At 41.8% G+C, this 26,100-nt stretch overlaps 1 protein-coding gene across 1 annotated transcript in view; it reads left to right on the forward strand.

The window, feature by feature from the left end:
* The window catches only part of CAP2 (CAP, adenylate cyclase-associated protein, 2 (yeast)), a 149,208-nt gene extending 123,474 nt beyond the window's left edge, over nucleotides 1-25,734 (forward strand). The window contains exons 8-13 of the mRNA XM_018039061.1: nucleotides 10,361-10,550; nucleotides 12,566-12,741; nucleotides 14,261-14,384; nucleotides 14,488-14,570; nucleotides 19,460-19,600; nucleotides 23,927-25,734. Of these exons, the coding sequence (XP_017894550.1) occupies nucleotides 10,361-10,550; nucleotides 12,566-12,741; nucleotides 14,261-14,384; nucleotides 14,488-14,570; nucleotides 19,460-19,600; nucleotides 23,927-24,037 (825 nt within the window). The 3' untranslated portion in view covers nucleotides 24,038-25,734. The remainder of the gene's footprint in view (nucleotides 1-10,360; nucleotides 10,551-12,565; nucleotides 12,742-14,260; nucleotides 14,385-14,487; nucleotides 14,571-19,459; nucleotides 19,601-23,926) is intronic.

Consider the following 26,100-nt stretch of genomic DNA (forward strand, 5'->3'; position numbering starts at 1 on the left):
AAGTGTGGTGCCTCAGAAGCTAGTGCTTTGAAAGGCAGTGCTTCAGTGGATCTGTAAGTTCTTGGGTGATTAGTGACAATTCGGTTGCATTTGTTCATTGTAATGACAGTGCTCGTGTACCCTCCTCCTGGAATCCCCTTCCTCTTGCTTCCCTCTGTCAAATCTGACCCAACTATCTTTCAGGGTCTATTTCGAATGGTCTTTGCTCTCTGACCTACCCCCACTTATCACTTTGCCCTTCCTAGCTGGAACAGAACTTCTTTAGTACTTCTTAAAATCTGTGCTTCTTTTATGTTGTTCATCGCTTACTACCTTATAAAGCAGTTACTTGTTCACTTTAGTAAATATTTATGAAGCACCTACCATGTTTCAGGCACCGGGCGCATTACTGGTGACATTAAGATGAATAATGAGTGGTTTTTCAGAGCTCTGGCTCAAGAGATGACCAAACCTGAACTCACAGACAAATAATTTCACTTTTAATGTGAAGTATTATAATAAGGGTATTCCTAACAGGTCCTTGCAATAGGGAAACAGAAAACTTCCTCTTAGAAGAGTTCCAGAAAGCCTACAAAAAGAAGAGAACTTTGAGTTGAGCCTTGAAGATTTTTTTTTTAATTGGAATTACAATTAAAAAATTTTTTATAAGAATTTTCCAGATAGTAAATTGGGTGAGAGCCTTCCAAACAAAGGCACAGGCTGAGCAGAGACGCGAAGACTAAGAGCCAGGTTCCTGTTGTCGGGGAGCACAGACATATCTTCTCTCTCCTCCAAGAGAGCTCTTTGAAAGCATCGTTCTTCTCCACTCTGCCTGAGATCTGCAGCAGTGACTAGTACAGGGCCTTCAGTTCAGTTCAGTCGCTCAGTCATGTCTGACTCTTTGCGACCCCATGAACTACAGCACACCAGGCCTCCCTGTCCATCACCAACTCCTGGAGTCCACCCAAACCCATGTCCATTGAGTCGGTGATGCCATCCAACCATCTCATCCTCTGTCGTCCCCTTCTCCTCCTGCCCTCAATCTTTCCCAGCATCAGGGTCTTTTCAAATGAGTCAGCTCTTCACATTAGGTGGCCAAAGTATTGGAGTTTCAGTTTCAACATCAGTCCTTCCAAAGAACAGCCAGGACTGATCTCCTTTAGGATGGACTGGTTGGATCTCCTTGCAGTCCAAGGGACTCTCAAGAGTCTTCTCCAACACCACAGTTCAAAATCATGAATTCTTCAGCTCTCAGTTTGCTTTATAGTCCAACTCTCACATCCATCCAGGGCCTTAAACACAGACAATATCCAAAAGCTTTTGCTAAATCGAACACAGTAATTGGTAATCATATTTCTTCACAGTGAAATTTCCAGAGGGTTATTCCACTAACTACATATTGTGTTCATTGTTTAAGAGCCATGTAAATACTATTCCTCTATTTCTTTTATCAAGCGATGGCAATGGAAATCGACAGTGCCTTTTCATATCAATCAGTTCAGCCACTCAGTCGTATTTGACTCTTTGCAACCCTAAAAGAACTGCAGCATGCCAGGCTTCCCTGTCCATCACCAATTCCCAGAGCTTGCTCACACTCATGTTCATCAAGTTGGTGATGCCGTCCATCTCACCCTCCGTCATCCCCTTTTCCTCCTGCCTTCAGTCTTTCCCAGCATCAGGGTTTCTCCAAGGAGCCAGTTCTTGCCGTTTCTTATAGGAAGCGGCAAATGCCTTCCCTCACCTGTCCCTGTCTCTTGCCATCTGCATGCTCCTAGTCCCCAGTTAGTATAAACTCAGGAAATGCAAGCTAATATTAGATTAAGCAAAAGCTTTTCTTATGAAGAGATGGAGGAAAGGTACAGATTATCTTTTAAAGGTAAAACAAGCCCTTCATATAATATAACCTACAGCTAAGCCCAGACTTATGGTCCAGGTTGCATCGTTGATTTAAGCAGAGCTAATCACAGACGCTTTCCCAGACATTTCCCGTGAAATCTAGAACTGAAATTGAGACAAAAGTTACTTTATCTTAGTGTGCCTCAGCTTAAACCTCAGGAGATGTTGATGCTTCCATTTACTTTTTCTAAGTAAATAATGTAAATAATACTGTGTGTGCATTCTCAGTCGTGTCTGACTCTTCGCGACCCCATGGACTGTAGCCCGCCAGGCTCCTCCTGTCCATGGAATCTTCCAGGCAAGAATACTGGAGTGGGTTGCCATTCCTTCTCCAGGGGATCTTCCCAAACCAGGGATTGAAGCCAAGTGTCTTTGAGTCTTCTGCATTGGGAGGCAGATTATTTATCACTGCACTACCTGGGAAGCAAATAATACAGAGTCAAATGTAAATCATATCTCGTGACCAAAAAAACCAAAGCATGAAACAAACAGAAGCAATATTGTAACAAATTCAGTAAAGAGTTTGAAAATAGCCCATATTGAAAAAACATCTTTAGAAAAAGATGATTTACAAATAATACAGAGCCAAACATAAATCATCTTTTTTTAAAGATTTTTTTTTTTTTGATGTGGACCATTTTCAAAGTCTGTGTTGAGTTTGTTACAATATTGCTTCTGTTTCATGTTTTGGTGTTTTGGCCACGATATATGGGACCCTAGTTCCCTGACCAGGGATAGAGCCTGCACCCTCTGCACTGGAAGGTGAAGTCTTAACCACTGGACCGCCAGGGAGGTCCCTTAAGTCATCTTCATAACAGCTTTCATTTTGCCTCAGCTCCCACCCCAACTTCTGCCATTTACCAAGTACGGATAACCTAAGAAATACAGTTACTTCTCTATGACCCTAAAATCCAAAAGCAAAACAAAAACTTTAATGCAGTGATAGCTCAGACCTAGGCTTTTCTGACTGAATGAAGTCATTGTCCAGATAATTCAAGCTCCATGTCACTCTTGGTCTTACAATTGCTGGCTATCTGTAGTGTGTGTCTTTGATGGATATACTCTGCTATCTTTAACTCTGGAAATTTTTCCCATATAAAATTTAATTTTATCTTTCCTTTTTTATGACAAATTGTATTTTCAAGCTGCCACGGCTGGCAGGCAAGAAGAAAAAACAATCTGGGAATCCCAGATTTGGTCCACAGAGAAATAGCAAAAAAAGGCCAAACTCATCATTAAAGCTACTGATGAAGACAATTTATGCAGAAGAGCTGGGTCACTTGAGCAGTTAGATTGTGTTCCAGGTATTCTTCTGGAATCCGCTTTGAGGGTTTGGTCAGCTGTTGTCAGACTTCTCTGCTTTGGGCATTGTAAAGCAGAAATCACCAGCTATGTTTTTGAAGGGTCACATCCAGATTTATAAATTAGGAAATGATAAGCATAAAGATAAGCTTCCCTGGTGGCTCAGTTGGTAAAGAACCCACCTGCAATGCAGGAGACTTGGGTTCAATCCCTGGGTTGGGAAGATCCCCTGGAAGAGGGTATGGCAACCCACTCCAGTATTCCTGCCTGGAAAATCCCCAGGGACAGAGGAGCCTGGCGGGCTACAGTGTATCAGATCGCAAAGAGTCAGGCAGGACTGAGCTACTAAGCATACACAAGCCTAAAGACACTAAATTACTGGTTTGTAGACTGTGTAAGGTATTCCCAGGCCCTCTTCCAGTTTACAGCTCTTTTTCCTTCTCTGAAGGGACTTTGTTTCTTGTTCTTTTTCCATCTACTGCCATCTTTCACATCTTTCCAGGTCATCAAAGTAACATACAGAGAGTCCAAGAAGGGTGGGAAGAATGGAGATGAGGAAACCATCAGAGATCATTGGAGAAACAATGAGATCTGGGTTCTCAGTATCTTTCCTTTTGTACGTGTCTTGAGTTAGGGAGGTTAGCTTCTCAAGAAAAGTGATCAAAATGTGCCCTATATTTCCTTCATAATTGTGGAAACATCTTTTTATTCTGATGGTCTATAAGTACCCTGGAGAAGGCAGTGGCACCCCACTCCAGTACTGTTGCCTGGAAAATTCCATGGACAGAGGAGCCTCGTGGGCTGCAGTCCATAGGGTCACTAAGAGTCGGACACGACTGAGCAACTTCACTTTCACTTTTCATTGTCATACATTGGAGAAGGAAATGGCAACCCACTCCAGTGTTCTTGCCTGGAGAATCCCAGGGATGGTGGGAGCCTTGGTGGGCTGCCGTCTGTGGGGTCGCACAGAGTCGGACATGACTGAAGCAACTTAGCAGCAGCATAAGTACCTTGGTATTTTTACAGAAACTTGAAATTCAGGTAGTGTTCTGTTACCATAGGTGAAATAGAAAATATTCCCTAAGTTGACTTTAAAAATTATTAACAAATATATGCTTAAAATATTATGTAGCTCTTCATTGTAATATTTTTTTGACAATTCTCTTTTCTTGGAAAAGCCCCCAGAAATTTTGTTTTCCTTGGCAGAAGTCTCAAAATTATAGGACGTGATAAGAATAGGAGATTAGAGACTAAAATCACAAACTCACTTTGGTTTATACTCATGTTGCAGAGGATGATCATCCGTTGGTTTATGTGCAATCTTTTTTCTTGAATATGGTTGTCTGCCAATAAAAGTGTGATATAAATATGAATGTAGAATTTGTAAGTACTTATGGAAATTGAAAAATCTGGAAATGTATCAATTTCACCAAGTTCTTAATCAGAGTACATCTTGCAGAAAATAGAAAGAAACTAGTTTTAACATCTAAAATATAAACAACCCTAAATCATGAATTCATGAAGTATTTTTTACTGCTATGAAAGCTAGTTTATGTATATGGAAAGTCAGTCTTTAGTTATGAAACTGTAATTCTTTCTTTTAATCCCTCCCTCTTATTGTGGTATGTGAGAGGCTTATCCTATTTATGTGCCGTGTTATACAAGATCATTTGAGAATCTTTTTCTTTGGAAAAACTAATAAACAGCATTGGCCAAAAAGTTCCATTATAAAATACTGTAAATTCCTGTAGTCTTCGTAGGTTAATGTAAGTGCATTTGGGACTGAAATGGCTTTATGATTTCTAAACGCTTTTTTTAGTGTGTAATTGGACACATATACCTGGAGAGCATTAACTGTAAGCCAGGTGATTAATGGACCAAGCTGGCTCTGAGATGGACAGCAAAAGAGAGAACCTGACTACGAAACTGAAGACAGTCATCCGTGTGGGCATAAAGGGGAATTGAGGTGGTGGCCATAAGGAAAGGGTGTGAGGTGGGCAGGAAAACCCATAAACAGTGCCACGGCATGTCAGCTGTTCCATTTTCTTGCTTTATCTATGATCTCCACAAATACTTAAAGGCAGGTGGCTCAAAATATTACTATCACTAAGCTCGTTTTATAGAAGAAACATTGTAACTAAAGCTCTGTTGTGTGGGCCAGAATCCACCTGTTCCAAGAGACCGTCACAGAATATTTTTATTTTCTTGGTCTCTAGCTTTTAAGAAGTCAGTGAAAACGCAGACCAAGATGTGGGTCGCCAGGCCTGTTTATGAAGTTGGAGATTACTGTTACCTGTATATACATCTGTCCCTCAGTGTCTCTCCTTACAGGACCTCTGTGCTCTGTAGAGCATTCGATGCTATGGCCCCAGCTTAAGCCACCCCGGCAATTCTCTGGCTCTCTTGACCCCACTGTCCTGAGAAGAGCCAGCCACAGCCCACTTTGGGCTGCCAGGGACTCCTGTTCATGTGAGTCACAACACGTGAAACTTCATCTGCAACTACTATTTTGTATACTCAGCATTCCCACTAGATTATGACTTTATTAACAAACAAGACGTATGCCTGCTTCTTCATCATCCACCCAATTCCTTTAAAGGTTGCTCTTGGCAAATGTTGAATGGACAAATGAGTCTATTTGAATTCACTTTCAATCTGTTGAAGAGTTAGGTTCTATTTAGATCAGATCATTTGCTATTGCTATTGTTGAATTTGAAAAATCTTAGACTTTAAAAAGTGAAAGTTGAAATTTTCCCCAAAAGGGTAATTATTAAGTAGAATATCTTCAATGGAAAATTTTTCTTTGAAGCTGATTTTCTTTTTTTGCTTAAATAGCTATATTTCACATTTTGCTCAATTTTTGTCACAAAGACATAAAAACCTCGATATAAAAGCACCCTATTAGTCCTACTTTCAACAAACTCAACAAAATGGATAATTGTAGTCCTGTTTGTAGATTATTTAAATCCAAAGCTAGACTATCCTGAATTAACTGGAAAACTAAGACAATGCTGTGTGTTATGGGGGATAGAAGTGGTTGTTTAATTACACCAGCGAAACAAAGTGGAGATTTCATTTAAGAACTAGAAGTAGTTTCCCTTTCAGAATAAAACCTAAATTCTGAAGTAATAAGTAATTATTTCAAGTAACATTTAATAAAAATATTCTGATTCACTTTAGTATATAAATATATTACATGTAATATAATTATATAGAGAGTATACATAACCAAAACTTTAGAAGCTTTCCACATGCCCACATACAATGGTTTCATTATTTCATAGTTATCATTCATATATTTAAAGTCAGAGGAAGCAGCTGTTCCCAAGACAGTTGAAATTAATTTAGAGAAAGGGATTTGCAGACGTTTTTAAAAGTCTTTGTGCCTCCCTTCCCTGATTTAAATGTAAATAATCAAGCATCTGCTCTCAAAATTAATCTTAATAGAGCTTTCAAAAGCAGCATTTTTAGGTTATGTGCTATGTTCATACAACATAAGTTAACTTTTGTACCCTGAATATAGCCATTTAAAATCATAAATTTGAGAGCAAGTACCCCATTACTGGCACCAGTGGGTACTCAGGAAAAGTGGATGAGCAAGAGTCTAACTGCTAGAACAAGGGTACAAAGTCTGAACAAACCATTGTTGAGGGTGACTTGCTGCTGAAATGCCAATACTGAAGACTTCTTTATCCCATGGGATAAGGCCCGGCTCCAGAGTTGGCTGTAGGAGCCTGGTCAGCTGCTGAGGCACTGGAGGGATGGAGCAAGTAGTGGAGATAAAAATTAAATTATTACACCACCGCCCAGTACTTCATGGATATTCAAGCCAGAGGCCCACGAGCAGCACTATGTACATGTTAGTAGTAGGAGTGTTAGTTGCTCGATCGTGTCCAACTTTTTGCGACCCCGTGGGCTTTAGGCTGCTAGGCTTCTTTGCCCATGGACTTCTCCGGGCAAGAATACTGGAGTGGGTAGCCATTCCCTTCTCCAGCGGATCCTCTGGACCCAGAAATTGAACCTAGGTCTCCCACATTGCGGGCAGATTCTTTACCGTTTGAGCCATCAGGGAAGCCCACGTATATCATGGGTAACCCATGCCTCTGATTTTTTAATCGATTGACTACTTTTTTTTTACACCTGAATATAGCAAAAAGGATTTCCCCTGAAGAAAATTTTAGGATCGAGCAGATATGTGCTTGAATTACATTGCTGCCATTTACTGGCCATTGACTATTTGGTCAGCCTTTCTGACTTCCTGCTTTATTTTCTGTTAGAGGGGGAATTTCAGTCTTACTAATATTGTGATGACTAAGATTAATCTCAGCACAAAGCATAGAGTGTTTCTTCCCAAACTTGTTCACACACTGGAATCACCTAGGGAGCTTCAGAAAGAACAGAGGCCCATGTTCCACCTCCCCAGAGTGTTCCTGCTTGGGAATTTCTAACAGATCCCCAGATGATTCTAAAGTTCAGATAAATTTGGGGACCCTTGGCATTGAGCCTGTCCTATACTGAGGATTAAAGTGAGTGAAGTGAAGTCGCTCAGTCGTGTCCAACTCTTTGCAAACCCATAGACTGTAGCCTACCAGGCTCCTCCCTCCATGGGATTCTCCAGGCAAGAGTACTGGAGTGGGTTTTCATTTCCTTCTCCAGGGGATCTTCCCGACCCAGGGATCAAACCCAGGTCTCCTGCATTCCAGGCAGATGCTTTAACCTCTAAGCCACCAGGGAAGCCCACTGAGCATTAAGTATCTGTTAAATGAGTGGGAACAACCAGTGCCTGGGAAGTGTGAGATTTTCCAGAATTCTTGTCTCCCTTCCTTCCCTGACCATCTCCCTGTCTTAAGGGAGCACCTGAAAACAGTGTCAAGCTGTGATTCCAGTCGATGCAGCTGCCACTCATGCCAGGCGCAGGAGAATGCAGAGAGCTCTAGTCCCACATGCCTGCAGAAGAGCAGGAGCCAAAGATCAGTTCACTGTATGGCGCAGCCTAGGGCAAGCCTGCTAAGGGAATGCCTGATTTGCCTTTGAGGACACTGCAGGTGGAAAGCCCCTAAGCGCTGCTTGTCACGTCACCCTGGAAACTATAGTGCCTGGGCTGCACCCTTATTGGAGCCAGAAACAGCCAGAACTCACAAAGGATAAACCAAAGGCAGAGTTTCAACTGGTCCTGAGTTCTCTTTATTTTTTTTGGCTTTTATAGTCAACATTTGTTGCAGTAAATCCTTTGTTTGGTGTTCCCAGGTCAGCCATCCGAATGTATCATAGTTCCAAGAAGCTGAATATGTGGCTTAATTGGTTTCAGTGTCCTTTAATGGCTCTTGGAGAGAGACTGTGAATTCTGAGAGTGAGGGAACCATCTAAGTCGTTCTAAGATTTAGAAGCCGGTCTCCCCTTTCCACAAAATAGGAGATCTTTAAAGCTGCAGTGTTTCAGATGTGCGGGAGGGGCCTGGCCCTTCACTGACTGAGTTATGATGTGCTTATGAGTAAAAGTAATACGTTGTGGCTCTGAGTGTCTGGAACCGAGGACTGGAATAGTGTTAGATGTGCAAAACTTGTATTTTATGCTGTTTATGATTGAGGGCAAATTCTCAAATTTCACCCCAGTAACAAAATAGGGAATGTTTAAGATACTGAAAAAAAAATTGGTCTGTCTCAAGAACTGTGCAGTTATTTTCTACTTGACCCAAGAATCCCAATGGAGTCAGACTGTTCTTCCTGATAAACAAACAAAAAAATCACAAATTACAGTTTCAAAAGATTAGAACTCCCAGCCTACTCAGTTTCAAAGATATTCATTCTCAATAAGAGAAGAATCTCGTATTTTCAGGATAATTCTACACTTAATAGGGATTATATAAGTACTTTGAAAGGAGTGTAGATTTTTCAACTGAAAACTACCACTGGTAAAAGTTTCCTGATATTGACACTTTGTAATACTATCATGATTATGAAAATAAGGATCTGCTATCTTTGTTAATATTTAGCAGTTATGTTGATGTTTTACATATTGTATTTGGTATTGAAAACATATTAGTATAAGCCTCAACCACATTTTCATCACTCTCAATTTTTAAAGTTTCTGATCTTTTCATTGAACTAACTTATCATTCTTTATCATAGGCATACAGCTTTTCTCCGGGTTTAAAAATAAAATGGTATATAACACAAGGCTATAGTATATGTGTGCTTCTGTCCTACTAGTTTTAAACTCTGTGACAACTTTCTCTATTGGGTCCTCTCAAAACATTGAGACAAATCCCTCTATTTTCTATCAATCACCTTTTAGTGACATCTGTATTTGTTAGAACTTCATATTGAAAACAAAGATCGAACTTTGCATAGCAGAGAAAAGAGAAAGCATGAGCCTTGATCAGGCAAAATACAGTTTTCTCTGGTTTACGAACAGTTAGCATTAGACAAACCAAATCATCAGAAGGGTCCCGGGCCCTCATCACCTGCGTGTTTGACAGACATGCCGGTCACATGTGATCCTCACTTGGGGTTCAGTTTGAGGCTTGCATGCTTGAAAAACAAGTCCTGGAGAATGTTTCAGCATTTCTTTTTTTAGCTGCTCAAAAAGCTAGCCACTGAAACTTTTTCACCTCCCTCTCTCTCATTGGATGGTTGCAATTCCCAGTGTCCCCAAAAGAATCCTCTTCTTGGTTGCTCCACTTGTTTCTTGTGATTATCAATTGGCCAAAGCCCAGTTTCATTCACATCCCGAGCTTTGGACATGAACCTGTGGCTTTGTTTTCCTGATGCTGGGAAAGACTGAAGGCAGGAGGAGAGGATGAGATGGTTGGATGGCATCACCAACTGGATGGACATGAGTTTGAGCAAGCTCCAGAAGTTGGTGATGGACAGGGAACCCTGGCATGCTGTAGTCCAAGGGGTCACAGAGTGGGACACTACTGAGCAACTGAACTGAACTGAGCTGGTAAGCTCCTGCACATGCAGTTTCTACATCATGCTCTGTGTTCCCAAGACAAACCCCGACTCAGTCCTAGGTCTTCGGAAACAGATCCATGATGCACAGGTGTATTCCTAGGTGCCCTCTGTGAATCTCGAACCCTAATCTCTCACTGACAGCAGGTTCTCAGTGATGCTGGCAGAATCTCAGTTCTCAGCAAGGGCATCATTTCAGTAACGTGCTTTCCATCTTCTCTCTCCCGCAGGGTCCGGTCGCATCAACTGCATCAGCATTGTCTGTCCTCTCCCTTGGGCCTGGCCTTCCTCCACCCCCGCCTCCCCCACCTCCTCCAGGGCCACCTCTGCTTTTTGAGAATGAGGGCATGAAAGAAGCATCCTCTCCTTCACGCTCGGCTTTATTTGCACAACTTAACCAAGGGGAGGCAATTACGAAAGGTGAGAAAACCAGGCCTTGAGGCTGTCTCCCTCTGGCTCCAGGCACACAGATCCCCTGGAGCCCACAGTGATGGATACATCATTCCATTTCAGTCTCCAGTATATGGGGAACTATGAGATGATGGGCTCAGTGGGTTTCTGGGTGGATCAAAAAGAACTCAAGGGATTCTAGTTTCAAGTTGACCAAAGCACCGTATCACTACTTCAGCCCCTGACACTCCAACACCAGCTCCAACCAAGGCATCAAGATCAAGTATTTAGAACCTCTGTCCTCAAGCAGTGTATGGGCTTGTCAAAGAATTATGTCATTGAACTACCTTTGTCTTCACAGTGAATGGTTACTTTTTTTTAATCATACACTTAATAAAGTCATTATTGACTATGCCAAAGCCTTTGACTGTGTGGATCACAATAAACTGTGGAAAATCCTGAAAGAGATGGAAATACCAGACCACCTGACCTGCCTCTTGAGAAACCTATATGCAGGTCAGGAAGCAACAGTTAGAACTGGACATGGAACAACAGACTGGTCCCAAATAGGAAAAGGAATGCGTCAAGGCTGTATATTGTCACCCTGCTTATTTAACTCATATGCAGAGTACATCATAAGAAATGCTGGGCTGGAAGAAGCACAGGCTGGAATCAAGATTGCCAGGAGAAATATCAATCACCTCAGATATGCAGATGACACCACCCTTATGGCAGAAAGTGAAGAGGAACTAAAAAGCCTCTTGATGAAAGTGCAAGAAGAGAGTGAAAAAGTTGGCTTAAAGCTCAACATTCAGAAAACGAAGATCATGGCATCCAGTCCCATCACTTCATGGCAGATAGATGGGGAAACAGTGGAAATGGTGACAGACTTTATTTTTGGGGGCTCCAAAATCACTGCAGATGGTGACTGCAGCCATGAAATTAAAAGACGCTTACTCTTTGGAAAGAAAGTTATGACCAACCTAGACAGCATATTAAAAAGCAGAGACATTACTTTGTCAACAAAGGTCCGTCTGATCAAAGCTATGGTTTTTCCAGTAGTCATGTATGGATGTGAGAGTTGGACTATAAAGAAAGCTGAGTACCGAAGAATTGATGCTTTTGAACTGTGGTGTTGGAGAAGACTCTTGAGAGTCCCTTGGACTGCAAGGAGATTCAGCTAGTCCATCGTAAAGGAGATCAGTCCTGGGTGTTCATTGGAAGGACTGATGTTGAAGTTGAAACTCCAGTATTTGGGCACCTGATGCAAAGAGCTGACTCATTTGAAAAGACCCTGATGCTGGGAAAGATTGAGGGCAGGAGGAGAAGGGGACGACAGAGGATAAGATGGTTGGATGGCATCACCGACTCAATGCACATGAGTTTAGATAAACTACGGGAGTTGGTGATGGACAGGGAGGCCTGGCGTGCTGCAGTTCATGGGGCTGCAAAGAATTGGACACGACTGAGCGACTGAACTGAACTGAATAAAGTCATGTTGCCAAAAATCTTATGCAAATATATTTTTGTTTTGTATGAGCAATAGGAATTATGATATAAGTGTTCTTATGCACTGGGCTGGGAGCCAAGGACCAAAAAATTGAATAGTTTTTCTGGCTCCAGCTGGCTGCATTGTCCCCTCATCTGTAAAGGAAGAGAATGAACTTATAACTGTTAAATCAGTTCTGACCTATGTTTGCTAAAATGCCCTAACTTTTTAGACTATATCTAGGGAATGATTTGGCCACAACAGAAGTAAATCATAGAATTCTTTCTGATGAGGTAGCTTTTTGCATAATTTTATCTATCATCTTATCTCCTTCAAAAAGAAGTTCCTCCAATTAAAAACTGCTTAACAGTGCTTATATCAACTCTAAACATTTGCAGGTCTCAGATTCTGCATACTAACCTTGAGAAAACACTCAAATGCTAAAATAGCATTACCAAAAATTCTTAGGCCCTTTACGTCATGTTCATCCAAAAAGTCGGGGATGTTTCCCTTTGCATATGGTGTAAAGAAATGTGTCTCTGTGTTACCTTCCCAGGACTCCGGCATGTTACAGATGACCAGAAGACATACAAGAATCCCAACCTACGGGCTCATGGAGGACAATCTCCATCTCCTACGAAAAGCCACACTCCAGGCCCCAAGTCTCCCCAGTCTCATCCTCCTAAGAAACATGCTCCTGTGTTAGAGCTGGAAGGGAAGAAGTGGAGAGTGGTGAGTGAAGCCCTTTAACTTTATTCCTGATATACTCCAATGAAAGGAGCAATGGCCAAACTGTTTGCCAAGGTCTTAAGGATTTCTAAGGCTTCCCAGGTGGCGCTAGTAATAAAGAACCTGCTTGCCAGTGCAGGCAGTGTAGGAGACACAGGTTTGATCCCTGAGTCGAAAAGATCCCTTGGAGGAAGGCATGGCAACTCACTCCCGTATTCTTGCCTGAAAGAATCCCATGGACAGAGGAGCCTGGCAGGCTACAGTCCATGGGATCACAGAGTCGTACATGACTGAAGCGACTTAGCAGTAACACTAAGGATTTCTAAGTGAAAAGACAGAGACACAAGTCACTGGCTAGAATAGAAACCAGGGCCTTTCTGAACGCTTCCATAAGCGTTTTTTGGTTTTCATTATTCTCATGCATTTTTTTTTCTTCAACTTCTTCAAAATTATTCTTTAAACTGTGGTACAGTACACATAACACAAAATTTACCATCTTAACCTTGACGTGTACAGTTCAGTGGCATTAAGTACCATCAGACTGCTGTGCGGCCATCACCACTGTCCATCCACAGAACCCTTTTCATCTGTTAGAACTGAAGCTCTGTACACCGTCAACAGGAATTCTCCACTTCCCCCCTCTTCAGCCCCTGGCAACCACCTTTCTACTTTCTGTCTCTATGAATCTGACTCCTCTGTCAGTGGACTTTTAATCTGTGCCCCATCTACTGTAGGATCCACTGTAGGATGTTTCATTCCGTTCCACTGACCAAAGCGCTGATATAACCTACTGAGTCACCCACCACTTTCACTGTTGTCTGAGCAGGACAGGACACTTTGTATGTGGATGGAAGCTGGTACCCCCTGTCAATCCAGTGTGAAAATGTTAGTTACTCAGTCATGTCGGACTCTTTGCAGCCCCATGGATTGCAGCCCATGGAAGGAATTCTCCAAGCAAGAATGCTTAAGTGGATAGCCATTCCCTTCTCCAGGAGATCTTCCCAACCCAGGGATTGAACCCAGGTCTTCTATATTGCAAGTGGATTCTTTACCATGTGAGCCATCAGGGAAACCCTGCCAATCCAGGGGGCTTCCCTAAAGGTGGAGGAACAAAGTCCCCAGAAAGGTTGTTGTGGTCTGAGAATACACTGGGACTTGGACCATTGCTAGTCTATTAACCCAACTCCTATTTGCAGATATTGCTACAGTATCAACTCCAGACTCAGCATCTGGACTTAACCAAAAGCTCTCATATCCCTGGTCCAGCCCCTACCCACTAGCCCAGGTGCCTGACGCCTGACTGTTCACAAAGGACCTGGACTCCCCACCTTCCAAGTAACCATTCCCAGCATCACAGAGACAAAGGAAGTCCTGTGGTTTAGTCTGTAAGAAAAAGGTTCCTAAAGAAAGAACATACTGAGAAGCTCTAATTGGTGAATGCTCCACAGTAATTTCAGTTTGCAGTGGACTTCATTTATCTGTCTGTCCTTATATTTAGTATTTGCCTGTGTTTTAATTTTAGGAATACCAAGAGGACAGGAATGACCTTGTGATTTCAGAGACTGAACTGAGACAGGTGGCTTACGTTTTCAAGTGCGGCAAGTCTACTCTGCAGATAAAAGGGAAAATAAATTCCATTATAATTGGTAGGGCAGATCTGTATCTATGGATCTGTACTCATTATGATAAATTGCTTTGCATAAATATGCTGTCTGTATTTAGGATTTTGTTTTGTTTTTGTTTTCCTAGACAACTGTAAGAAGTTTGGCCTGGTGTTTGACAATGTGGTGGGTATTGTGGAAGTGATCAACTCCAAGGACATTCAAATGCAGGTAAGTGGTCCTTTCAACCTTGCCCAGCCACCACCAGACCACCCCTTCTGTTTACAAGGGGCCCTCCATGTCCAATTAGAAAACTCTTACTGTCTTTTCTCTAGACACAGCTCTGTCTTCACCTCCTCTCTGAAGCCCTCTCTTACTTCTTGGACAGTGTTAATTCCCCCTTTTCACCCTCTTATAACCCACCCTGTTTTGCACAGCAATTACGAGTTTACCACTTCTATTTCAGGAACAGCTAATTAATCTTTACAGCTCCAGAAATTTGCATAATACCTGCACACAGTAGGTGTTCAGTAAATGTTTGATCGAGTGAGTGATTGGAATGAATTGACTAATGAATGAACCAAAATAGTAAGAGATTTACTTTGCATAATAGTACCCTGCCAAAGAGGATGTTTCTCCCTCAGGAAAAAAAAACGGTTCTGGATAAAGTTTTTCTGAAGAGTCAATGAGATTATCAGCAAAACAACCTGGAAAGTAGAATTGGAATTGAATTTGCAAAACAGAAGAAAATCTGCACTGTTTAAGCAATTTTAATTTAGCCAAATGGGATTTTATAATATGCCCAAAGCTAAATGACTTCTTACTTTGGCCAGCTGTGACTACTGTCTTTGATTATACCCTTTTCATATTGTTAATCACCCCTGATTATCTGATGTTTCCTGATAATGTTTGTTAGACTTGCCTTCCAGTTCTATAGATGGTTCTCTTTGGCTTTATAGGCTTTTCACCACTGCCTGTTTTAACTGGAGCAGTACAGTCAATAGTTGGCACGGTACATGGAGATATATTTTAGGACCCTCCATGCAAAGAAAAAATATCTAATCTCTACCTCATACTCTACATGAAAAGTGAAGTCCTAATTGTGAAAAGAAATACTTTTAAACTTTGAGAATAAAATATAGAAGAAAAGGACAAATGAATTTAACCTCATTAAAATATATATGTTCAACAGAAGACATCAGATGCAAAGCTAAAAGACAAGGCATGGATTGAAGAAAGATACTTGCAATGCAGATTACCTAAAAGGATTTATAACCAGACTTCATAAAGTTAACACAAATCAAATAGAAGAAGACTAACAACGCAAAAGAAAAATGGGCAAAGAATATTAAGGCAATTCAGAGGAGGAAAAACTGAAGTGTTTGATAAATACATGAAAATATGCATAACCTGCCTAATAGAAGAAGAAATGCAGATTAATTGGGTATGTCCTCTTATACTCGTCAGTTTTGAATTTAGACTGTGCTTACTTTGCAAAGGGCTTGTGAGCTGAAACTCATGCATACCGGAACTGTGCAATTTGAGGACTGCCTATATATTAAAAAGTCTCCTGGTATAAAAGTTGTTACGAGAATCCTGATACATCAGTGTTAAAAGAGCAAAGCTATTACACTCACCATGCAGAGAAATTGGCACCATCTAATAAAGTCAAAGACAGTCATAGCCTGTAACTGAGCAATTTCACTCTTGGGCGTGTGCACCTAAGAAGCTCCAATATGTATGTTGATGAGACGTGTAAAACTGTTTATTGCAGTATTATTCATTATGGCAATAAAACCCAGAACAATTTAAATGTCCAACAGCTGGTAAATGAACAAATAAATCCACCTAATAGAATACTGTACAATAGTTAAAATAATTGAATACACTTACATGTTTAAAAACAGGGATATCTCAAAAGCAACCTTGAGTGATAAAGGCAAATTACAGAACAGCAGGCACTGTATAATGTGTCCCTTTATATAAAGATCGAAAACATGCATGACAGTATGCACATGTGAAATATTCTAATGCAGTCTTGAGTTCAGCTCAGGAGACAAACCTGCTGTGAACTGTAAACACAAAATTCAGAAGAGTAGTTAAGTCTGTGGAGGGAAGAAGGGAGGACTCCCTGATGGTGGATGGTATAGAGGGGGTTCCAACTATAGTATAATATTATAGCCCTAAAAATAAGGCAAATAAGCCAAAAAGTTAAATTCTGATAAAGCTTTTTAACAGACATATATATACATATATACACATACACACACACACACATACTTGTTTTATTATTCTTTGTGTGCTCCCATGTTTGAAATATATCCTAGTGTTTTCAAGGCTATGAGCCTTAAAATAATCTGGAAGGATGAATCACGGTTATCTGTCCAAGAGGGATAGAAACTTGGCAGCCTGGCTCAGAAACGAGAGAGACATTTTACTGAACACTTCTCAAACTTCTGGATGTTCAAACCAAGTGAATTTCATTACCTATTTAAAACATTTAATAAACTATTTTAAAAGGGCCTGGACACAATGAAGACGGAAAGCAGATTAGTGCAGGCTGCCTGGCGATGAGGACAAATTGACTATAAATGGGCAGTGGGGATATTTGAGGGATGATGGAAATATTCTAAAACTGAATTGAAGTGACAGTTACAGGAATTTACTGAGTACCATTAAACTGTACACGTAAAGCAGGTGAATTTTATGTTTGCACATTTTACTTCGATAATGCTGTTTAAAAGATTCCAAGGGGATTTCCCTGGTGGTCTAGTGGCTAAGACTCTGTGCTCCCAATTCGGGGGGCCCAGATTCGATCCCTGGTCAGGAAACTGGATCCCACATGCTGCAACCAAGAACTCACATGATGCAATTAAAGATCCTGAATGCCCAGGCTCCCGTGGTGGCTTAGTGGTGAGGAATCTGCCTGCTAATGCAAGAGACATGGGTTCAGTCCCTGATCTGGAAAGACACAACATGCAGAGGCGCCACTGAGTCCATGTGCCAGAACTTTTGAGGAACCTGTGTTCTAGAGACCAGGACCCACAACTGCTGAGCCCATGTGCTGCAGCTGCTGAAGTTCACGCAGTCTAGAGCCCGTGCTCTGCAGCGAGTGAAGCCACCACAGCGAGAAGCCTGAGCACCACAGCTGGAGAGCAGCCCCAGCTCGCTGCACCTGGAGAAAGCGTGAGAGCAGCAGCGAAGACCCGGCACAGTAAAAACAATCAGTAAATCAGTGTTTCAAAAAGATCCTGGATGCCACCACTAAGACCCGGCACAGCCACATTAATTAATTTTAAAAGATTGAAAGGAAGAAAAGGACATGGATTCATGTGATTTAGTTCAATGATGCTGGTTTTTTTGGCAAACTATCCCAGAAAAAAATAGTACAAATTGTGCGAGAGAGAAGAGACTAAGATATCATGTGGAAATTTAAAAAATTTTTATAGAAAAATAAATTGAAGAAAAAGAAAGTTAATACAGATACATGCATTAAATGCTACAGCATTGGCCTGGGCAAGGTCACATATCACCTGTCACTCAACAGAGAAACTACTTGTTAGCCCAGTTCTCCTGATAAGAACCAATCTCTGTTCTCGAAATGTTTACAGACTACAAGGGATAAAAGGCATATATTGTATGTAATTTGCTCTAAGGAAATACTGACTAAAATGCTGTGGAAATGACAGTTCTTATCCTATCAGGACTATTTTTTTTTTAATTGTACTGTTTTTCAGATTTTTCATAGATGTGCTAGCGTTTGTAAGGTAATACCGTGATACATAAACAAAACTAAAATGTCTCTGCATACTGTGCTATCCTCATGAGACCCCGCTCTGTCTCATAAATGAATTGCCTAAGACACACTGACAAATTACTTGCATTCCCTTTGCTTGCCAGGTATTCATACAGTTCTGGGCAGTATGGAAATGCTCTCCATCATTACAAAGTAAATCTAGAAATTGTCAAAACATTACTGCTGACACATTCTTGATATATAGATATAGGTATTATTTTATTTAATTTATGGCAAAGCCTTGTTGCTTAGCTGACCTTAAACTACCTCTGCCTTTTTTTTCCCTTGCTGTGGCTCAGTTCCAACTCAGTGTCCAGTTTCTACGGGGAGACGAGAAAACAGAGCAGTGTGGTGCCCTGGCTAGGCTCCCCTGAGGAATTCTTTACAGCACCTGCACCATCACAAGACTTGCTCTTTAATTTGCAACCCAGCCTTTTCTTCAGAGTGAAAGAGGAGATGTTTTTATCGCTTCAGTTACCATTACAAGAAGGAAAATTATAGAGTTGTAATATGGTTGTTGGGGGAACAGTCTGTCCCTGTAGAGATTTGGGGGCGAGGGGTGGGGGGGGGCTGTGTCTGAAAACAGGGCTGTAAAAAAGAAATGTTAAACTGATCAGAATTTTTATAGCACTTGATATTTGTAATAATACAAAGAACCACCTTCTCTTGTGTATGATACTGTTTACCCATACAATGAGTGGCCTGAACTAAGTCTCCAGTTTGGGCTCCTGAAATGAATACATTTCAAAATACCTAGACACTCATTATCTCATTTAAGCTCCGCATTCAGCCAGTGTGATTTTTATCTAGCAAAGGATTTATGTGAGAAGAATTGTAGTGATTTTTACTTATTCTTACTTAGATTGAGGAAAAAATCTACTCATTTACAGAATAATTTACTCTTAAAGGACAGTATTCATGCGTGTTTTCATCCAAGTTTCCTAGAGATGTGTCAAAACTAAAATTTTAAGCACATAAAAGCAAAAGCATCTTGTTTCTTTTATCATGAAATCAAATATATGCTTCATTTCCACTAATAGGGTTGTGAAACGTCTTCTGAACATTTAGCTGCTGTTTTCAAATTAGTCCCTTTGTTTTGTGTCAGGAAAGAGACCCTGAGGTTTGAGAATCCTCTTGTGTGGTCTTTTCTTTCTGTCCCCAAATGACACCTACTAATTCACCTTGGAGACACTGTCGTCAACCAGCCTCCCCAGCCCTGACCTAGCTATTCCTAATGCTTGCTTAGGCCCGTGGACTGTACTTATTTGGAATATTGGAATTTCTATTTATTTGCTTTGGCCCTAGACTTTTTTTTCTATTTCAGGTAATGGGGAAAGTGCCAACAATTTCCATTAATAAGACAGAAGGCTGCCACATATACCTCAGTGAAGATGCGTTAGATTGTGAGATTGTGAGTGCCAAGTCATCTGAAATGAATATACTTATCCCTCAGGATGGTGATTATGTAAGTACCTTTTAGAAGACTGTAAAGAAGTTTTCATGATTAACATTCTTAGAGACTGATTAGTCACCTACCAACCTTTGAGCTTCCTTTGTAGAAAAATTTGCAGTTAAGAAAGGAACTCAAGAGAATGGCCTTTCACAATTCAGCTCCCCTGTTAGTTTCTTGACTGTGCCCAGTCCTGGATTTGTGGTTCTCAAAGCGGTTTCCTAATAATTACCTTAATGGGCTAGCTTTCATCAAACAGTAAGGGCCCTTGTGGCTCAGATGGTAAGAATATGCCTGCAATGCAGGAGACCTGGGCTCAACCCCTGCGTCGGGAAGATCCCCTGGAGAAGGAAATGGCAACTCACTCCCATATTCTTGCCTGGAGAATCCCATGGACAGAGGAGCCTGGCGAGCCACAATCCATGGGGTCACAAAGAGTCAGGCACAACTGAGCGACTAACACATCTTCATCATCATCAAATAGTAGAACAGGTGTCTGAGCTCATTTTACTAGGATTGATTGTTTTCCTTTGGTATGATGGGGGCATGGGCTTCCTGGTGGCTCAGATGGTAAAGAATCTGCCTACAGTGCAGGAAACCTGGGTTCAATCCCTGGGTCGGGAAGACTTCCTGGAGAAGAGAATGGCAGTGCACTCCAGTATTCTTTCCTGGAGAATCCCATGGACAGAGGAGCCTGGCGGGCTACAGTCCACGGGGTCACAAAGAGTCGGACACGACTGAGGGACTGACACATGGTGGAGGCAAAAGGAAAGAAGGAGAAATGCTTTGGGGGCAAGCAGAGGGAAAGGAGGTAATAATAAGTGAACCTATTTGTACAGTGGTTCTCAAACCCTGCCTGAGAACCAGCTAAGGATTTCTCTGGCTGTTAAGTGGTTAAGACGCAGTGCTTCCAAGGCAGGTCGATCCTTGGTCAGGGAACTAAGATTCCACTTGCCACGTGGCACAGTCAAAAAAAAAAAAATCAGCTGGGAAACATGATGAAAATACCAGGTCCCAAACTTTGCACCCGGAGGTTAGAATTAGGAGGCTTGGAATGGGGTCCAGGAACCTGTGGTTTAATATATCCCAGATGATTCTGATGCCATCAGGCCATCCAGTGGCCTTCTGAGAAACACTCACCTAAGCTACCAGGTATTTTCTTTGTCTCTTCTCCCCAGCAAAGCAGTTTCTAAAAGATGCAAGCACATAGTCTCACATTGAAAAGGAAGTATAAACAAATACACTTTTTGCGTCATACAACGTGGTGGACTTGCTGGTTGTTGCCATTTGGTAGCAAGTTATTAATATTTCTTCCTACTAGTCTTTGCTTCTTGAAAGAGAAATAAATCCAGAGATCATTCCCTCTGGTTCTAACTGTACAAGGAAGCAGTGAACCAGGGAAGTATGGGCTAAAACGTAACTTAGCCAGGCGCACCTTTCAAAGGGGAGCCCCCACAACCCCATCAGCCTGTGGGTCAGTCACCGGTGGTCTACACAGCAGTCAGCGCTTGGGTTAATGTCTTTAAGCGGACAGTGAGATTGCTGCCATGTTTTCAGTAAGCCCTTTTCAGGCGCACACCACATACTGCTGCCCAGAATTCATTATTTAAGTCTGAAAAGCAAAACGGCAAGCATCGGGCCATACTACATGAGGCATTCAGACTGCCTCCCCCTGAGCTAGAAAGCGTCTCGTCTCGGGCTCTCCACCTGAAGAAGCTACTGAAGAGCTGAAGCCAATACAGAGCAGCTTCAGAAGAAGGAGGCCAAAACTTAGAGAGACTCCTGGCCTTTGCAGCTGTCTAAGCAGAAGGCTCAGCTGCAGGGGAACTGGATCTGCTAAGAAAAGCTGTGAGGGTTTGCACAAACACTTCAAGCCACTTCAACTAGAACCCCTGGATGTGGTACCCTGACATCTGTCTTGGTTAAAGCTTCCTTGGTGATTCCAGTGTGGAGCCATGATTGAGATCGAGTGACCTAAAGGATGAGTAGAGCTCAAAACCTAAGCTTTCATGCTGAGAATGTGGTCTCCCCCCAATAGGTGAATTATCTGTGCCCTCAGTGCATGGGCCTCGGTGCGTCTTCCTGTTGGAGGTAGAAGGGAGCAAGAGAGAGGTCCTGCCATGGGCATGGTGATCTGGGAGTGGATGGTGGGGGTGACTCATCCGAAAGAAATCGGTCTCCCAGAGAAGGTCTGTCATCCCTTTGCTATCACGGTACTGCCAGGAAAGATCGGGAACAGCTGTAGTACAGTTCCGATCAAAGAGGCACCTTCACTCTGGAGCATTCTCCACCTGGCTTGGTGCTTAAGAGCAAACACCAAGCCTGGTTTACTCATGAAGAGCCCCAGAAGGGGTGTTGGACACACACACGCACACTCAGACTGTAGCTTCTTTGCTTCACGGTAAGACTCCATTGGGTCCACTTTCCATCCCTGGCCAGGGAACTAAGATGCCACAAACCAAGGAATTGTTGTTGAGTCGCTAAGTCGTGAATGACTCTTTGCCACCCCGTGAACTGTGAGCACACCAGGCTTCCCTGTCCTTCCCTATCTCCCGGAGTTTGCTCAAATTCATGTCCAAGGAGAGCAGCCAAAAAAGAAAAAGAAAAGACTCCATTCCAAATTTCACTCGAGAATTCACCGATCATGACAGAAAGGGCTTTTCCCTTTAAAGTAAATAAATAGCTTCTTACAAAAAAAAACAGCTGGATCCTTCATCAAGGAAGCTATGTGACATTGTGTGTTTTCCACTGAAACAGCACATCTCACCAACAGATGAGCACCAGCCCTTCAAACTGTGGTTTGTACAGGAAGTCCAGAGAGGCCACAAAACCAGAAGCAAGGAGACTCCTCCTCACCTTCCTTTTCTGCTCTCTTCTGTAACAACTGGGGACTCACTCTCTACGGAAAGGAGAGACCCCAAGCTAATTTTATTTTGTCTAGTCTACAATTTTTAATGCTTTAAAAAAAATCATATGGTTTTTATGGCTCACCAAGCTTGAGGGATCTTAGTTTCCCAACCAGGGGTTGAACCAGCACCCCTGCAATGGAAGCCCAGAATCCTAACCCCTGGCATGCTGATTCGCTTCAGTCATGTCCAACTCTGTGAGCCTATGGACTGTAGCCCACCAGGCTCCTCTGTCCATGGGATTCTCCAGGCAAGAATACTGGAGTGGGTTGCCATGCCCTCCTCCAGGGGATCTTCCATACCTAGGGATTGAACCTGTGTCTCTTATGTCTCTTTACCACTTAGCGCCACCTGGGAAGCCCCCTAACCACTGGACTACCAGGGAATTCCCTATTCTGCATTTTTCTTTGTGTATGTGTGAGTGTGTGAGGGAGGGGGGAGGACATGGTGTGTAGTGTATCTGGGTGGCACGTGTGCGTGTGTTGCCCAATGGAAAGAGCAGGAAAGCAGGATGTGTAAGAAATGTATATGCAACTTGCGGCACATTTTGATATTTCATCAAAGAGTAGATAGACATAACAGTGGGGCAAAGCCCTTATCAGTGTGCCTGGGGACCAGCAGCCTCAGCATCCCCTGGGGACTTGTTGAAAACATAGACCATCATCCTGTGTCCCAGATCTACTGAATCAGAGTCTACCTTTCAACAAGGTCCCCAGCTGATGGCTGTGCATGGTTGAGTCTGGTGCAGAGTCATGGGTAAGAGAGGATGTCTAAGGTTTGCACTCTGGCTGCTCAGGCTTGACCTCTCAGGCCTCTGTTTCCTGTAGGTGGCATTTCAATAATATCTAGTTCTTAGTGTTTCTTGTCAGAGAAGGCAATGGCAGCCCACTCCAGTACTCTCACCTGGAAAATCCCATGAACGGAGGAGCCTAGTAGGCTGCAGTCCATGGGGTTGCTAAGAGTTGGACACGACTGAAGCACTTAGCAGCAGCAGCAGCGTTCTTGTAGAGATTAACTTGAGTTCACTCATACCTGGTGTTCCACAGAACACCTGGTTCTTAGTAAGTTCTAACATCAATGAGGATGCTGGCAGGCAGTCACAGAGCTGTCGTATGACCATGCAGGTTTGGGTTCTCTAAAATGTCTTTGTCCATCATGTAACAGGGCTTCCCTGGTGTCTCCTGCCAATGCAGGAGACGCAGGTTTGATCCTTGGGCCGGGAACATTGCCTGGAGAAGGAAATGGCAACCCCGTCCAGTATTCTGGCCTGGGAAATCCCATGAACAGAAGAACAGTCCCATGGACTGGCGGGCTATAGTCCATGGGGTTGTAAAGAGTCAGAAACACCTGAGTGACTCAGCATGACACTAATTAGCCATCCATCCATTTGCAAAGCCTTGGTTTAAATAATCTTGCTCTTATTGCTTTTTTCCAGAGAGAATTTCCTGTTCCTGAACAGTTCAAGACAGCCTGGGATGGAGCCAAGCTAATCACTGAACCTACAGAAATCATGGTTTCTGAGAGACCACCAAAGCCCCTGACCTGAATCCCCACCCCAACATGAAAAAAAGAAAAACAAAAACAGCAGCATTAAGGACCTAGAAGTTGCAGTAGCACCTACTGCTTTAGTTTTGGCCTCCAACAATTCTGTGCTGTAGAAACAGCATCATTTCTGGCACACCTCTGAGGGCTTTTGAAATATTCAACAATTCTCCATGATTTGCCTTTGTGTGTGATTTGAGTTCCACATGATGACTTGTGAGCATTGCATATTTAAAGGGAAAAAAAGAGAGAATTCTGTTCCCCTCCTATCATTTTCACAGTAGCTGAGAGGTAGGGGTACTGCATGACTCACTTTTACGCTTATGTTTAATTGCTAGTTGAAAAATAAAACCTTCGAGAATCTAAGATGTACATTTTTATCTTTTAGACAATTTCCTTATATATAGTAGTAGTATGCTCTAAAAAGGTACGATTTCTGTTTTCTTATTTTTACCACCTTTATCAGCATGAATACACTGCCAGCCTGAATACATATTTGTTTTAAAAACATAAAGTTCCATACTAAGAACCATATCCAGTTTCTTGGTCCTTGAAAAGACCTGTATTCTTTACAGTTACCAAAAACCTAAAGTAAACTCTAATGATTCATCTTAAATATTTTTCTGCCATGTCACTTGGGAAACTTTTACTTCTCTGTATAAAGATTTTTATGCAAAAACATTGATAGGAAGAAGCAGGGTGTTTTTGTTTTGTTTTGTTTTCTGCTAATACCTCAGAATTTTGCTCTAGGAACAAGCTCAGTGGTTGTTTTCCAGTTTTGAACCTGTGAAATATCAGATGCCTTGTAAGTGGTGTCTTTAACGTTTTATTATAGACTTTCTTCTTTTCCACTTGCCAGGCTTGCTAACCAGTCTCAAAAATGAAAGTAAAAAAGCCATAGTTATATTACAACTTCTAAAATCTAAAGCATTGTTTGTTGGCTTGGTTCGCTGCTCCTGTTTTGTGTTATTGATAGTACATGCTTTTTCCATAGAAGAGTAACTCTGATAATCCTTTTTATCTTTTTAGTACCTAATGCTGAAAGCCTGCAACTTCTTGGATCACTTGTAGTGAATTCTAGTATAATGCTTGCAGACCCTATACAAGCATATATATTGTGCCTATTACAGCCTTTGGAATACATCATTTCTGTTTTTTAAATATCTTCTATAACCATATAGTACTCAAATTACTAATGCTTGTGTACCACAGTTTTGCTATAAAAGTTTTTGTCCAAATGAATAATGTTGTGGCTTTAGTAAATATCTTTTTTTCAACAGTAAACTTATTCTGAAATAAAGTAAAATTCTAATTGTTTAAATACTGTGATGAATTCAGGGTGTTAAAATTTTTTTCCTCTTTGATTTGCCCTTTGCTCATATGTCAGCTTTGGGAAAGAGAGCTGAGTCTTTCTAGTTGAATTAGAGAATTTATCCAGCATGCCATCAGCTTCTCTGAAGAACAGCTTCTTCTAAACATCAGATAAAGCCAAATGTAGTAGGAAGGACTGTCAGAAAATTTTAGAATCAAGTTTTTTTTTTTTAATTGAAGTATAATTGATTTGCACTATTGCATTCATTTCAGGTGTACAGCATAGTGAGTCAGTTATATTTTTTGCAGATTATATTCCATTACAGATTATTACAAAATATTGACTATAATTCCCTAGCCTATACAATAAATCCTCATTGCTTACCTGTTTTTCATATTGTAGTTTGTTGTTCTTGAGTCGCTAAGTCGTGTTCAACTCTTTTGCGACCCCAGGGACTATTTCCCCCCAGGCTCCTCTGTCCATGAAAAGAAACTCTCAAAGGTCATTAACTATAGTGGCTTTATCTCATTTCTCATCCACTGAGAATGTTTTTCCCAGTGATTTTATTTATTTAGTTTTAGCTGTGCTGGGTCTCCGTTGTTGCATGGGCTTTTCTCTAGCTGCTGTGAGCAGAGGCTACTCTCAGTTACATTGCACTGGCTTCTCACTGTGGTGGCTTCTCTTGTTTCTGCGCACAGGCTCTAGAGTGCACAGGCTTCAGAAGGTGGGCAGGTGGCCTCAGTAGTTGTGGCATA

This window comes from Capra hircus, chromosome 23, assembly GCF_001704415.2.
Source record: "Capra hircus breed San Clemente chromosome 23, ASM170441v1, whole genome shotgun sequence".
Classification (NCBI taxonomy): Eukaryota; Metazoa; Chordata; class Mammalia; order Artiodactyla; family Bovidae; genus Capra; species Capra hircus.